The sequence below is a fragment of the Dermacentor silvarum genome, chromosome 3 (assembly GCF_013339745.2).
Source record: "Dermacentor silvarum isolate Dsil-2018 chromosome 3, BIME_Dsil_1.4, whole genome shotgun sequence".
Classification (NCBI taxonomy): Eukaryota; Metazoa; Arthropoda; class Arachnida; order Ixodida; family Ixodidae; genus Dermacentor; species Dermacentor silvarum.
In genome coordinates, this window is record NC_051156.1 from 135,003,718 (window position 1) to 135,020,062 (window position 16,345).

General features: G+C 45.8%; 3 protein-coding genes across 5 annotated transcripts in view; 1 reads left to right on the plus strand and 2 right to left on the minus strand.

Moving 5' to 3' along the window:
- The window catches only part of LOC119445793 (eukaryotic translation initiation factor 4E transporter-like), a 52,671-nt gene extending 47,923 nt beyond the window's left edge, over nucleotides 1-4,748 (minus strand). Inside the window, exon 1 of one of the 3 annotated variants that reach the window (XM_049663647.1) lies at nucleotides 4,447-4,748. In XM_049663647.1, the coding sequence (XP_049519604.1) occupies nucleotides 4,447-4,495 (49 nt within the window). In that variant the 5' untranslated portion in view covers nucleotides 4,496-4,748. The remainder of the gene's footprint in view (nucleotides 1-4,446) is intronic. The other 2 variants (XM_049663646.1, XM_049663645.1) reach the window with 2 other exon arrangements.
- Nucleotides 4,749-4,836: 88 nt separating this feature from the next.
- On the plus strand, nucleotides 4,837-11,330 carry LOC119445798 (peptidylprolyl isomerase domain and WD repeat-containing protein 1). The gene is made up of 2 exons (XM_037710081.2): nucleotides 4,837-6,711; nucleotides 10,982-11,330. Exons 1-2 carry the CDS (start codon nucleotides 5,037-5,039, stop codon nucleotides 11,155-11,157), a joined length of 1,851 nt encoding a protein of 616 aa, XP_037566009.1. The 5' UTR covers nucleotides 4,837-5,036; the 3' UTR covers nucleotides 11,158-11,330.
- Nucleotides 11,331-14,388: 3,058 nt separating this feature from the next.
- Nucleotides 14,389-16,345, minus strand: part of LOC119445797 (vacuolar protein sorting-associated protein 53 homolog) — a 33,774-nt gene continuing 31,817 nt past the window's right edge. Inside the window, exons 20-21 of the mRNA XM_037710080.2 lie at nucleotides 16,060-16,216; nucleotides 14,389-14,810 (exon numbers count right to left, since the gene is read on the minus strand). Of these exons, the coding sequence (XP_037566008.1) occupies nucleotides 14,607-14,810; nucleotides 16,060-16,216 (361 nt within the window). The 3' untranslated portion in view covers nucleotides 14,389-14,606. The remainder of the gene's footprint in view (nucleotides 14,811-16,059; nucleotides 16,217-16,345) is intronic.

Below are 16,345 nucleotides of genomic sequence, written 5' to 3' on the forward strand. Positions count from 1 at the left end.
CACAGCAATGCTGAATAATAAGCATAGTCTTAAGCAGTACAACAAATGATACATGAATTTGAAACAGCATTTCCAGCAATTGATGGGATAACTACTTTATCATATAACTTAATTTTCATAGGCAGGGACACACTACGTATATGCCTAGACTTTTTTTATTCCACGCCAAGTCAATGGCTGCAAGAGGTTTGACTACTGCATTGCACGGAACAGAAAGCAGCACCTTCTATTATGTCTGAAAACAAAGGCGCTCGGAAACAGCAGCTTTGAACAGCGCGTTTAAAGCTACTGTTTACAAGATGTACCAACCAGTCCAAATGAACACGCTGTTAATGGTGTAGGTGTGTGGGTCGCCTATAGTCAATGCCACACAGAGTGCGCAGGCATTCCTGCAGGGTTCTATGGGTCAGTATTGGCCCATGACATTCCTCCCACTTAGCAAGAGACCTAAAGTTATGTGCAAATGGAAGGTGCCTTTTCTAAAATGAATAGGAATGCCTGCCACAACTGACTAGCAAACCACAATGCAGCAAACACACTGACAAGCATGTTTGCTAACAGGGTGATATTGGTAGTAATTGGTTACCTTAAGGTAACAAATTTAACTTTCCGCTCCATGTTCCTGCCACAAGTTATACCGAATAGCAACATAGCTCTTGCGCTTCCTGGAACAGGTTCTCCAATTAAAGTGCCTAAAAAGGGACGGCTGATGTGGCTTGGCAAAGGTCACTTCTGGAATACCAGAAATGTCAGCCTTCATAAGCCAGAAAATATGCTTAAACAAAAGGGATTTAAGTTCCTGCAACAAGTCCTCATAGCAAGCTTTGGACAGCAAATCCTCGGGACTAGTTTAACAGTTCATCCATATGCTAGCTTATCGACAAAGATTACACAAGTATAATGAAGCCAAACACTTAAAATGGAAACAGCCCAAACATGTGAAAATAAATGTCCAGCATTCTTGGAAGCAGTCATCCCAGCCATTTCAAATAAGTCATTCTCAGAAACACTGAACCACTACTGGCATACAGGCAGACAGCAAGCACCCGGACTACCTTCCAACTCCTTTCACTAAAACATTTTGCACATATTCACACTTGCAGCAAGTCCAATCTGCAGTGTTTGAAGATGTACGAGCCACATTTCAACACTTACTTTCATTAGTGCTTTTGATGCACTATTTTTTCATGCACAATTGTGCACAGAGTGCCTACAGGGGATATTGTAGATGCTACAAGTACTACAGTATGTAAGCAGTACACTGCATTACGAAGATGTATGAGCAACCTTGTAATTTTTGCAACATGTAAGCACCAACTGCAGGGGCCCAATGCAAAGGGAATAGCCACCATTGGAGTCTCATATGTCAAGAGGCATTCTTATAGGTATGTAGCACATTGTGTATTTGTTTTGAGAGTGCTCAAATAATCCCAAGAGTACATTAATTAACCAACTTATGCGGCAAATGCTAATGCAATGTTTGCCAAAGAGAACTTTCTTTTCTTTAATAACAATGTGCTTGCAAATGAAAAGCAATCTGCAACACCTATTCTGGGATTTTAAGGTCTTGGAAGTAAGAAGAGCCCAAAATGAGTAAGATTAAGAGGCATAAGTACAAAGCAATATTAATAAAAATTCTTACACATGCACAATAATGCACAGTATTGAATGCCAACATGGCATGTTGATTCCTGCCAAAACTCACGAGGACTAAGTATGCCCATATTCATGCAGCAAGATCATAGCTACACAGAAGTTCATAGAAGACTACAAATCCAGGAAGAATGCTCTTTCTTTCCCAGCCATGTTCACAGTTGAAATTAAATGCTTTACCATTCCTTTACAAGTGATCACCAATTTGAAAGCATTACAGTACCTTTGAAGACCTTTCTCACCGACTGAGCTAATTAAAATAGTGCAATACATAGGATGAAAGCAAGATGAAACATGAGTGCCAACTGTATTTGTAGAATGACAGCCACATTCAATCTGGTGTCTGCTAGATATTATTGCACTGATTTTATGTTCTTTGGTTCAGTTGTGGCTTTAGTCTTTCCTATCATACCCCCAGTAGGTCTAACCATCTAACTGAATGTAACCTGCCGATATCACTGCAATAGCAACTTTCACGATGCAACAGAAAAAAAAAAAAAAAAAAAAAAACGAGCTAGAAGGTTGGCTATATGCATGCACTACTGACAAAGCGAGTATTTCCCAGTGTATGTTTAGTTGCAAGTTAGCCTTGATGCTGTTTCGTACTGTTCAGTGTCCTGTGTATTGCACTATTTTATCCTTGACAATGCTAGAGCAACTGGCATGCACTCCTACACTTCCAATTAATAGCCAACTTGAAGCAAGACAATTACAGGCTAGTTGCTTCTGTCTACATCTGTTTGTCCATCGAACTGTTTTTTAATGAACAAATGTAGACTTGCAGCATGTAATTTTAATAATCTGTGCACTGCCAGCACTTCCAACTTCAGTCACCAGCTTAGTAACTCGCACACAGTGAGAGCTTTTAAGATCATGCTACAACATAGCTTCTGCTTTGCGTTCAAGCAGAAACCATGTTGTATCGCAACCAAATGCGAAGACCGAGAAGCAAGATTCCAAAAACAAAGTTCAATAGAGACAAATAATTCACTAGTACGTGCGCACAGCCAGGAAAAAATAAGGTAGCAAAGTGAAGAAAGTAAACTGTAAATTACACGGTCAGAGGACTTGCGAGCGGTATTCTACAACAGCGCAAAATGAAAACGATGGACCCAACGTGACGCAAAGCGCCTCGGATAACAATAAACTTGATCTTCAAGCTCGCGAAAAGTTGAACGGCGAGAACGGCCGCACTGTTCGACGCATGCTAATAGCGGATGCTATCGCGCCCAAGGAGCTACAGCAACTGCGAACGACCCAAACAACGCGACGCCCAAATGAAATGACGCGTCAGGGATCGAAACGGTCCAACTGACAAGCGAGGCTGACGACTGTCACTCAAACGGAGGTGTTTTGGGAACTGCTAAACACGAGCTTCCAAGTTTCGCGCCGCCGCAGCACGCAATGAGGGCACCGTTTTATTATTTTTTTCTTCCTTACCTCGGTTATACAAATGCCAACTGTATACACGCACGAATAGAGTGCGCTAGGTTTAATCACTTGCCAGCGAGAAAGTCTTGGCGCGCGCGCGCAGTCGCAAGAAAACGTCGAATTTGTAAAAACAAAAGCCAGTCATTTCGACATACGTCGCGGCGGGCGCTTGCTCCGCATCTGCGGCCGACGACACTCAAGGGAAAGAGTGAAGGAGGCATAAGGAGGTGGCAGTTTTATTTGACTTTTTTTGACTAATTCACACGCCTTGTGACGGAGTGACGACCCGCACGGAGGCACGCAAACCCGGAAGGGTGATGAAAAAAAAAAAAAAAATGACTACCACCACCACGGGGCCTGCCGCTAAATGTTAAACGCGAACCCGTGACAGCCGTGCAGTGTCAGTCATCGGGCGCTCGAGCCGTGCGAAACTGCAAGTCCAAAAACGGGCACACCGAATACGACCGGAGCACGCCTCGCTCCGCAAGCGGGTCGTGCAGTCGGCGCTCAACTGGTGGGGAGGGCCACGGTCGGCATGTTCACGCTTTGGAAAGGGGGCCGAACACAACATGCGTAACCTAACTGTCCCCCCTCGCTGTGCGTACTCTCCAAACAATAGTAGCCAGCGTGTCTAGTCAAACGAAAAAAATTCGGTGGCAGCAGCTGCTGCTGCTGCTGCAACCGCCTGCGAACCCAGAGGTTAGGCATGCAACACAACACCGGTTGTCGTCGCCTTTTCTTTTTTTCCTTTGGACGCGACGGCGGTGTTGGAAAGGAAGCTAAACAGGGATGGCTCTCCCCCTAAATGCCGCACACGCGCACGAAAGGACGCGGCGCCCAAACTGATAACTGTGTCATCGAATGCGGCCCGAATGCGGCAGGGGCTCCGAATAACTGTGCCGAGAAAAACGAACTAGTCGAAGGATGCCCGAGCGGCTGCCGCTCCATCCGGAGTCGGGGACATTTTGCTCCGTCGCAGCAGCAGCCGAGATACTCGGTCATGTTTTGTTGCTGGTTCGGTTCGGGCCGTCTTGTCTCGGGCATGCGTACTGTCAGCCGAGAATAAAAGGCGAATGGAGGGGGGGCCGCCCCATGTCTGCTACCCCCGTTAGGCCGGTGCTGGGGCCCGAGCCGGCGAATGTAAACCGCAAAAAACTCGGCAGTGTGGGGGGCTAGGGAAGCGAGGGGGTGCTGCGGTACCCCCCGCCAGTCACCTGATGTAACGCCGAAAGCAACAAAGTGGCTCTCGCGCCGCAGCGGGCGTCACGAACCCAGCGTGGGCAACTGCTACGCAAGCACTACTTTCGCGGTTGACAATGCAAACTCGCGCGACCGACGTCGGCAGCGGCTCTTGTAGCTTACCGTTGTTCAAAGCTTCTTCGCCGCTGCCGTCACGCTGAACCATGGCCATGTCCTCGCAGCGCCGTAAAGAAGCTCGCAGTCGTAGCTCTGTCCGCAGGCAACGGTCTTCGCTCCGTGTTGAAATAAATGTCTGACGCGTGAATGCTGTTTGTATTTACAGGGAGGGCTTTAAGTCGGCTATATACACTGTACAGAAACCTCGTGCAGGTTACAGGGACTACACACGAACCATCACTAAAAGACACAACAAAGTAAAGCACACAAAATTCCCAACTGACGCAAAAATAGAAATGTCGAGGCAGACGAGGTCCCGGATGCTGCTGACCTCACAGGCACAGATGGAATAAAGCGCGCCGCATGTGCGCTCCCGATTAAATGCGCTCGCCGCTAGAGCTAGAGGCTCGTTTCGGCAAAAAGAGGCGCTGGCTGCACATAAAAACGTACGCCAGAAATGTTTTTATTTCTGATAACGTATTATAGCACAGAAGAACTGAATGCATAAATATTTCTTTGCAACTGGCAACTGATCAATGCTCAAATAACTCGGAGAGAAGTGCGCGATCTGCGTGAGAGAAGGAAAGCGCGTCAAAATGGCGGAAAAACGAAAACACGACAGCGAGGATGAGCCGGTAGACGAAAATTCCGACGACGATGTCATCGGTCCGCTGCCGTCTGAGGCTGCTAAACCGAAAAAGGCAAGGTTTCTTCCCTTTGAACGCGTCTACCTTGACAACCTCCCGTGCGCGGAAGCGTACGAGAAGAGTTACATGCACCGAGACATCGTCACGCACGTGATCGTCACCAAGACGGAATTTGTGATCACAGCGAGCTGCGATGGTCACCTAAAGTTCTGGAAGAAAACAGAGGACGGCATCGAGTTTGTGAAACACTTCCGGACTCACCTGGGCAATGTCCAGGACATTGCGACCAATTCAACGGGCCTCTTCCTGTGCTCTGTGTCAAACGACAAATCGCTCAAGGTGTTCGACGTGGTCAATTTCGATCTTATCAACATGATGAAATTACCCTACGTGCCCGGTCGATGCGAGTGGGTCTACGGCTCGGGTGACGCGATCTCGGCGGTGGCCGTCTCAGACGCCGACACAGGGAAGATTTACGTCTACGACGGCAAAGGTGACGAAAAACCCCTGCATATTCTCGAGTCGTTGCACAAAGCACCGCTGTGCGCGCTCAGGTACAACGCGAAGCTGGAAACCGTCGTGTCCGTCGACAAGAAGGGAATCCTCGAATATTGGACTGGTCAGAGGGGAGAGTTTAAGTTCCCCAAGTGCGTCCGCTTCGAATCCAAACTGGACACAGATTTGTACGAGTTCGTCAAGGCAAAGTGCTATCCTACAGGCCTGTGCTTCTCGCCCGACGGCTTGCACTTCGCCACGATCGCCACAGACCGCAAGGTGCGCGTGTTTCGATTTCTGACCGGAAAGCTCACGTTAGTGCTGGACGAAACTCTGCAGCAGCTTTCAGAGTTGCAGCAGATGCAGCAGCAGCTGCCGGACATGGAGTTCGGCCGGCGCATGGCCGGGGACCGCGACCTCGAGAAGTCTGAAGCGTTCCACTACTGCAACCTGACTTACGACGACACGGGCCACTTCCTGGTGTACGCCACACTGCTCGGTATCAAGGTCGTCAACCTGCGCACCACTGTCTGCTCACGCCTCCTGGGCAAGAACGACAACATAAGGCCCTTGCATGTCGCACTCTACCAAGGCGTGCCCGGGGCCAACAAGCAGATCACATCGATGGAGACACACGCGTCCGACAACCCGACGCTACAGTCCTTACAGGCCGACCCCATGTTGGTGTGCACGGCGTTTCGGAAGAACCGATTCTACCTCTTCTCCAGGCGAGAACCCGACGAGGGCAAGACGGAGGAGCGAGACGTATTCAACGAACGGCCCTCTAAGGAAGACATCCTTTCAGCGACCGAGTCGTCGGCCCAACAGCGACTCTTCCCGACAGCGATCATCCACACCTCCATGGGCGACATTCACGTCCAGCTGTTCACTAAGGAGTGCCCGCGGACGGCGGAGAACTTCTGCGTGCATGCCAAGGAGGGCTACTACAACGGACACATCTTTCATCGAGTCATCAAGGGTTTCATGGTGCAGACGGGCGACCCTACGGGGACGGGCACCGGCGGAGAGTCCATTTGGGGCGGCAACTTTGAGGACGAGTTTCACCCGACGCTCAAACATGACAGGCCGTACACGTTGAGCATGGCCAATGCTGGGCCCGACACTAATGGTGGGTGGTGTGTAGGCCCACAAGCTATGTATTTTATTGTGTTAGCAATTATATCGACAGTCCAAGCGAGTTTTCGTCATGGCGTTGCTGTGGGGCTCCACATATATTTAGGCATGTGTAGGCTGTATGGCTATGCCATGCTGTATATGCGGGTTATAATGCTACACTATTCTATCACTAAGGTTGCTCATACCGAATCTTACATTCTTGACTAAATTAGAATTTTGAGAATGGCAGCATGCAAACAAATGTCATGAAACAATACAGTCACTGTGCATGCATATTATCTGAAATCTTCTCAGACTATTAAATAATAAATGTGCAAAACAATATCGGAGCTCGAACCTGCAAGTGATATAACTTTACTGGCGCAGTTCTTTATGGGCAGTGTAGTGGAGCCTCTGCGAACTCATTACAAGCTCTACAAAGCGTGGTAAAGCATTTAAGGGTGCTAGAAATCCTCGTTAGCCGAACCTACGTATAATCAGAACGACATCCAAGAAATTCAAGCGCAGTGCTAAGCCTTTCTATCGCAGTCTTAGCACTTCGGGCGCAACTGCCAATTTTTTATCTCTTCATTCGCTTGACGGACGTACTGCATCATTTGCGTATAGCCAGTGACAGGCCACGTATGCAGGAAAAGTAAAAGCAAGCTGCACTCCCTCCACATGCCTCCATACTCTCATAAAATGTTCTCTCAAGCACAAAGAGGAAGCACCCCAGTGTTTTAGCCACAGTGGTCATTCCGCAGTCTGCCACGACACGCAAAAATAATGAAAATTAGGAGGTGCATGGACAATGAAGGCAGCTCACAGCACGTGTGCAGTAATACAGCAGAGTTTGAATATATATATATATATATAAGAGGATGAACAGGACCTCCTGTCCAAAAGATAACCTTGTTGCCCCCCACCCACTTTAAAAAAACAAAGTGTAAATCTGTGTGACACAGGCAAAATGATGCATCCCAAAAGGTCAATAGGTCTAGTTGGGCCTTACAATATACATGGTATTACGGTACTTGCACTTTGCATCTGACAAATGTGAATGCCTTCCACCCCACTTTACCACAATGAATGAGTCCATGGCATGGTAATGCCTGAACAAGAATGATGATGTGGGCATGTGGGTCAAAAGGAGAGGGTTAATTAACCTAATCCGTTAGCAGATGCACAAGCGATCTCCTCGAGAGGCATTTGCTGTTGCATTCTTGACTGGTCACAGTCTATTGGAAATGAACACCACATTTGCCTTGGTTAATTCAAGATGTTGGTGTCACCTTTAACTGGAATGCCACGTGCTATGTGTGCTCATTGAAGCATATGCTCTAGTATGTTGTGCTGCAAGCAGTAGATATGTCACCTTCTTGTCTTTGTGCAGTACTTGTACTTTAATTAAACAGTGTGCAGGTTGGAACTGACAAGAATGTGTAATCTCGCTGAGAGATTTCTGTCTGAACTGAATAGTGGTTTAGGCAGACTATCCTTTTTTTTCTTTTTTCACTTACTAATACCACCCTCACCTGCATACTCACCATGAGTGAATGAAGTCCAATGGAAGGTGGATGTTCATTCTATTATAGAATCAGGGACTCCGGAACCGGGAGGGCAGGGGGGCCAACATTTCTCCAGAGGGGGCAGGGCCTCCCCACTTTTCGACCGTTTACGCTGAAATCAAAATTTTGACAAGAGCTATAGTTAAATTTTCAAACTGGTGGTTGTGTGGCCCAATGCTTTCCAGAAGGCCGATGATCAACTGGACGTGCAACGCTAGCACGATGGCCGGTTAAGAAGCCACAAATTAAGGCACGCCACTCAACATACCAGTAACCAAACTCTTCATTAAATCACAACTACGCAAACAGATGCACAAAAAATTGGCGGAATATTTACTTACACACGGAGAGAGACGTAATAGTTCAGCGTAAGCCCGCTAGGTGGAGCGAAGTAATTAAACGGAAAATGACAACAGATCAATGGATAAGAAACATTTCCCTCATGCCACCGCACTTCCCTAAGAAATAATACACAAGCCAGGCAATCACCGAGCACTGTATATTTCCAAACTACCTCTTAAGATCCAACAAAACTGACCACAACTTTTGCAAATGCGGATAACCTGCACAAAATATTGATGACCAGCTCAAAGACTGCCCCCTTACAAGAAAGGAAAGACTACTCCTGACGCACAAATTGTCGTTGTACTTGAGCGTTGTACTTCCTCCAGGTAATGATGCCGGTGAGCAGTATTGTTCCAGGCCAAACACCCTACTGCTACCACTGTGTCCAACGAGGTGGACAGTCGGAGTAAAATCAATGGACAGGTTCGTTGAGAACTATGAAAGGGTGGAGGCGACTTTGCAGGAACTGGTACAAGTTCAAAGCTCTCTCACTGGCACCAGCAAGACAGCCATAAAAGGATATGAGAAAGTATTAAAATAGTTCGAAACTTTATTAGGTATCAACGTTTCTATAGCCCTGTTTGGCCCATGCGAGGAATTAGCGAGGATGCTTCAACGCCCAGTTTACCGCGCTGCAGGAGCAAAAGAAGCAGCAGAGGCTCATTGTGACCGCTTGTCAAGGTTACTGTCTGACGCCTCTTTTGACATCCTATGGCAGCGGACGAACTCAAGAGCAACAGAGTTAGGTCTAAAGTAACCTCGTGTGCCCAGAGTTTCGCAACCGCCCAGAAGGCTTCAATTCACATACAAGCCTGAGGAGCCTGCAGCACTTGACGGCAAGTCGTCACAGAGAAGAGAGTTTTTTGCCGCTATCAATCGTATTACCAGTGAGATCCAACGGCGATTTGAACAGCCTGGCATGGAGCAGCTGATTAGCCTCAAGCACATTTTGGCTGACGCTGCTGAAGGTCGAAACTTCGCGGCAAACGACCTAAATGAGCCTTTATGAGCACACGCTGCAGATTTTGACATCAGCTGGCTTTCAACGCAACTCGTGCTTCTCACAACGCTCCTGCATGACGAGGGTCCGGCCGCAAGTCAACGCATTTTCATTTTACATATTCTGCAGGGGAAGTCTGCAGATATGCGTAAGGTGATGGACCAGGTTGTCCGGTACCTGCAACTTGTGTTTTCTGTGCCTGCATCAGCTGCTTCAGGAGAGCGATCTTTCAGTGCTCTGAGGAGAGTAAAAACATTTTTGCGCAATCGAATGACGCAGAGGAGGTTGACACACCTTCTCCTCCTCCAGGTGCACAAGAGAACTGCGGAACTGCACTTGGATGTCGTTATGAAAGAGTTCGTGTCTAGAACGGCAGAACAAACAGTGACCTTCGGCCTCCTTTGACAACCTCTCCTGCCCAACGCCTTAGCTCTTGTCATGCCAGCCATGAAGCTCGTCAATATGCAATAATAGCTTTGTACCTAGTGCCTACTTTCTTGTCCACTTGTATCACATTTGTGTACTTGTGTCAGTTCACATCTGCTTCACTGCAGAAGCGGATGCAGAAATATTAAGAATGATTTTTTGCAGATTTCAAATCCGTTTTGTGATTTGCGCGGTCTGCGCAGGTTTTCAGTCCTTCTGAAATTTCCAACCATTTTTAAAGTGTATACCAATGCAGAATAAGCAAGGATGCAAATATGTAAGATTTAATATGGCTAAAATAAATTTAAACATTAATAATTCCTGTCATTAAAATTACACAAATTATTAAACCAATAAAATGTAAATAAATAAGAATTGACAAATATTGAGAAAAAATAATAAACACAGCATAGAAAGACAACAATACTTGCCCCCCACTCCCAGAAACGTTCCGGAGTCCCTGTGTAGAATGTTCATTCTTTATTCTGCTGTACGAATTGGGATGCTGCACAGAGTAGATTGAACGGTGATTAATAGTTATTACCATATTTGTACAAATAAAAGACGAGGTTTTTTTTTCTTTTTTTCTTAAGATATAGTATTCTGAAAAAGCACCTGACAATCCATCCCAAGCCAACCTCTTTAACCCATAGTGTAATTCCCCTCTCCCCAATTTCACACATTAAAATGCGGCATGCTCAGCCATTAGGTGACTGAACTCTACAGGAACGCCAACTTCTGGACGGCAGAAGGTGCAGCTTCACGAGTTGTATGAGTGCAACTCAGCACAGCAAAGGGAAATGAGTAATTTCAGTGTGTATTTTACCTCTTGTTTCCAAGTCATGAAAAGCAGTCCCATGCGTCGTATTCATGCAATTACCCAGTACATTTGCCTTGTACAATTATCATTACACCATCACCTAACACGACCTTCCTTTGCGCAGGTTCGCAGTTTTTCATCACGGTGATCCCCGCTCCTTGGCTCGACAACAAGCACACCGTGTTCGGCCGAGTCACCCGTGGCATGGAGGTGGTGCAGAACATCAGCATTGTACGGACAAGCCCCAAGACCGACAAACCTTACGACGACGTGCGTATCATCAGCATAACTTTGCGGTGACTCTCTGTGCTGTGTTTCATCCCCATCCTTGTTGACTCGCAACATTGCATCATCAGCATTACAGTGTACATAGTGACAATTACATGAACGACTGTGGTGCTTGTAATAATGAAAAGTGGAAGTGCATTCGTTTTTGAAATGGTGTAATAAAGATTAAGATCGTTTCCAATGCATACAGTGCCATCATCACTACCTGGTAGTAGTTTACGCTCCTTTGCACAAATATAGTTCTCAAAAAGCAAATGTGGAAGAGAGCTTTCTCGTGCAAGATTGCGATTCTTCACTGTGTCTCGTCTATTTATCTCGTATCCTTTGCAGTGCTACGACTAATACACCTCAAGGAAAGTCGCAGCAAGTTACATGACTGAGCACACAAGTCCCTAGCCAAAGTTGTACTTGCATCATCCCAAGCTTTCAATTTGTCCCTGAGAGATGTATGGTTCAACAGTGGGCGTTTCAACCGTGGTGCCCACATTTCAACATGGGGACTTTACTTGTCTTTGTCTTCCTGTAGAAATATCGGCTCTAGACCAAGACATCTCTTGTTCGAACCGCTGTTCTACCCCGGCTGCACAAGGCACTTTTGGTTGCGATCGAGCCTGACGGGGATCGAATTTCTCACTCGTGAATGGCTCCCTTCCGCAGCTTCTGCAAAGGAGCCAATCCACTTTGGGCAGCCAAGTGCCCCATGTGACTGGGGTATTCATCACTTTGTCTCAGTCTTCTTGTGAACGTCTGTCTTGTATGGAAACATATGGGTTATACTGGTGGAATATCGGCAATTTGAAAAGAGGTGCGCAAAGATCAGAGTAAAGAAGGAAATGGCAAGACAGAGCTGGCTATCAACTGACTTTTTATTCAACGGGAGGAAACTATTGGACGATACACAACATCGGTGACGATAAACAAATGCACAAAACATCAACAAAAACACGCACCACTGCAGCTTCAAGGCTGCGATACAACTAGAAGCAGTATTCCTTTCTGTGACTAGGGTGATACTTGGCTGGCCTACACAGGACTTGGCTTCTTGAGGCATATCCTATAGATAAAGAAGCTAAAGTCTGCGTAAGCCAGTCGAGTATTCCCCTGTCAAAGAAAGAAATATTGTTTCTAGGCTTTATCATAGCTTTGAAGCTGCGGTGGTGTATCTGTTTTTGTTTGTGCTTTGCGCATGGGTTTACTGCCACCAAGTTGTGTATTCCTATACACGCTCTGTCTCTGGCAACAGCAGTCTGACACCAGCCTGGTTATTTTGTGGCCTGTCAACACTGCTATGTCTCTGAAAGATCAAAGCTATACAGCAGTGTCCAACAGTGTAGCTGTTTGTCCAGAATTGGTGACTATTTAATTGGTGCCTCCTGATATCGAGAGAATTGCCAGAACGAAATTACTTTCTTATCACTCATTCAAACTCATTCGAATGATGCGCAATTAGGAAGTCCAGACCCACAAAATCAAGGCAGGTCCTCTGTATACTAGAATTTGGTTAACATCTTTGTAGAAACTGCAAGCACGGGTTGACCTCAGCGCAATTCTTGCAATTAAGAAGCTAGCTGAAGTTACATGCAGCGGAACTTCTCTTCTTTGCAGCAGTCAGTGATTGGAACATGACGTGAGCAAAATGGAACCACTTTCAAGACAAGTGCGTTTTGGTAGAAATGTTGCGCAATCATTGCAACACCACTTGACCACATGTGCAAGAGCTCGCTTCATAAATTTACATTGCATTCTACCTAGGCGTTGCAGTTCAGCAGAATCAAACTTGTAAAGAAGACGAGTTAATTATCCAGCAGGTTTAAAATGAGGACTCGGTTAAACACCTCCAGCACGTCGGCTAAGATGGCTGTTTATGGCGACATAAAATTATTAGCACACTAAAGCAATGGAACTGCATTTAACAAAATTCTTGGTTCAACAGTTTACAGTTGAAAGCACGACAGTGCTTAAATGAAGTTGAGATTGAGCTCGCTGAGTAAACATCTTAAATGTAAATTACTCTACATTTTGCTTTTTCATTTGTATCAATTCAAAAATTCAGTAAGAATTTAATCTACAATTTAACGTTCACAAGGCCATTGGTTATTGTATTGGCATGTCTGTGTTCAATTGCCAAAATAATGTGGCAATGTCTTCTAGCTACAGTGACACGCAGTACCTAGCCAGCATCTCTCACAGCATTTGTTCTGCACCAAGAAATAACACGTAGTGCAGACTAAATTATTATTAAACAAAACACATATCTATCAGCAACAAACTTCCCCCCGAAAAATGTGTGGAGATATACTACATCATCTCCGCATCAGCACAGAAGGACGAAGCCTGCGCTCTGCCAGTGATCCCAGAGGCCATGCTCTACTGAGTGCTACTGTCCTCAGTGAATCGGAGCCTCACTGAGAAGAAACTGCCACACTCAAACATAATGCAAACAAAGTGGCCGAACAAAAGGCTTCAGTGCAGTAATATCCAATAAAATTGGCTCACTGGTGTTTCTTTCAAGTTCAAATGCAGTGTAGTTATATATTTGTCATCACTGCTTGACATTCATGTACCAATTACAGTGTTAAACAGGATCGTATTAGACGTCATTGGGTGCTGGTCCTGTATTATTGTAGCAACCATTTGACCAGCTGGTGCCTGCTGGTACAGTTTCCATTTAATGCCTCGTCTCCCTTAGCGGCAGTGGTGAAACTTTGTTTCATCGAAATCATGCCCGGACATTTCCTTATATTGATGTTAAATATTCATAGCATTCTATGAACATGAAATTATGAACAGTTAAACAGTTCACTACATTGAGGATTTTGTTATGTTATTAAGTCTGTTACAGAGAAGTTTAGCTGTAGTTACAAGAGTCATGTCCTATATTTACATATTTTTCAGCTTAGGAAGGCTTTATTCCAAAGCACTAACCTATTGCTTTTGCTTGACTCAATTCGCATTAGTTGTTCTATTTAATGGCTTCCATAATGTGAATGCACTAACCTGTACATCTCTAAATGCCACAGAATAAATTTAGACTCCAAAGGTTACTTGATGTACAAAGAGGATTTTTATTTTGTAGCAGCTTATATATATAGTGGAATGCAAACTACAGTGCAAGTTAAGTATGGTGTGCAGCAGGCTGCATCACCATATTTTTTTCAAACAAACCCGTAATTTTTTTTTTTTTTTCACACAACCAAACAAAACCAAAACTGAAGGAAAACAGCCTAAGGCAGTGAAATGAAGTCGTTCAAAAGTCACACTTTTATAACTGTCATCATATTACATATGTACAGTGAAGTAATACTACACCGGGATCTGGAAGATTCTCCGAAGAAGTGGCCTCGAGAATTAAATAAGAAAAAAAAAAAAAACTGTGGCAGCTCTATACCTCCTCCATTCCCTGAAAAGCACAACACAGAAAAAGAAAGTCCTTCGGCGATGAGGTCTTTGATCGGAACATGTTAAAGCCTTTTCTTGATTAGTTTCTCAAAACGTCGAATGCGGCTCGACTCATGTTCCGGTGTGGTTGTCGTCACTATGGCGAGTGCGGATAGCAGCTGAGCTGCTGTGCCTCCTTCTGAAGCTGCGGCTGCGGACGAGGCTGCCGTGGGGATCCGTGTACGGAACACTTCAGTCAGCACGTTTTGCTCGCTCCGTTTCAGACCCTGCATGAAAGTGAAACCAGAAAAGAAAGAAGACAAAATTGCCTGGAGGTTTCGTTGCAGTGAGTCAAGAGAACCGCATGTTCTGGACTACGGGTCATGGACAACATGAATTCAAATGTTCGGTAAACTGATACGTTGTGCGGGCTATCTGCATCTGTAGAGCACGGAGAATCTGCAGTTTCAAAAAATCGCTCATTCCAACCACAGAAGGACACAGAAAGAGAAACATGACACATGTGTGGTGTCCAAGTTTCTGCGTCTTTTGTCTTTTCGAGTAAAGAAAAGGTTACACACGGCAGCGAAGCGATACAATGGCTGGATCCCTCCTTTCTTGATGCGAGCCATGGCTCGGATTCGCGTTGCAAACACAGCGGCTTTATGAAAGAGGATGCCTGCGCTCCAGATAAGCTGCTTACTGCACCACTAGTAAGCAACTAGGAAAAGCTTGACAGCCACTAGATCCAGTAGTCGGCAGCTGAAAGAGCTACAAATGCCATACCATAGCCACGGTAAAGTAAAAAGAAAAAGCGTCAAGGTGGCACCTATAGTTGCCGCTTGCATATGTAAAACTTCTAGCAGTCGCATAATGTCGATACCACAAGCAACCGTTGCAGATCGCAGGCCATGGGTAGTGGGTTCCCTTTCGTAAAGGCACTGTCTGTACTGCATTAAACAAGGGTGACGGACGCTATCAGGCTGAGCATGACCAGCAACAAGAGTGAACAATGGGCACAGTAAATGCATGCGAATATAGAAAGAGGAGGTCTTCCCGCAGTGTTCCTGTTTGTATGATTTTACACCTCTGCAGCACAATTCTGCTCCTCAGCAAGGGATTCATCGTCAGTGCCATCATGTTGCAAGTCTTGCAGAGCTCAACAGCTCACCTGAATTACGCTTGCATGAAACAAATGACGCTACGAGTGGGATGATATGATGCACTATTGAGAAGAATGGCATTGCACAGCACACTAAAAGAAAAGATATCGGCAAAGGTGGCAGGATCTTATAATAAAGGCCCACATTTTACGCTGAAATGAACAAAGCGATGCAAGGCTGACGTGTGAATGAAATATATGAGATAGACGAGCAATGGATCACAACTCAAGCTTTACTATGAAATGCCAGCTTACTTATGTACCGACAAAAATATGTCCCCCCAAAAAAAAAAAAGATAGGTCATGTACACAACAACTTTGAAGCTTTTCACAATGCCTGCTGTAGCCATAGAGCTTGGTGAGTTACTACCAACCTTCATGTCCAGGACCTTCTGGAACTCCTGGGCGTCGGAGTCGGGCAGCTGCTTGGTGTAGTGCTCCACAAAGCTCTCGGCCGGCTCGTGGGGTGCCAGCACCATCTTGAGCAGCATCTCGGCCTTGGTCATACCCTTCACCACGATCTTGGTGTAGCTGCGGCAAGTGCAGGAGATGTGCACACAACGGCACGAACAACCGCTTCCAATCATATTAAGATAAGCGTTTCAAAACAGCTGGGACTTGCAGTCATGGGGGGACATGTGGCAAAAGGAAAGAGGTACG

Coding starts and splice junctions, on each gene's coding strand:
- LOC119445798 (XM_037710081.2), top strand. CDS start 5,037: ATGGCGGAAAAACGAAAACACGACAGCGAGGATGAGCCGGTAGACGAA. Junction 6,712..10,981: donor TGCTGGGCCCGACACTAATG/GTGGGTGGTGTG, acceptor TCCTTTGCGCAG/GTTCGCAGTTTTTCATCACG.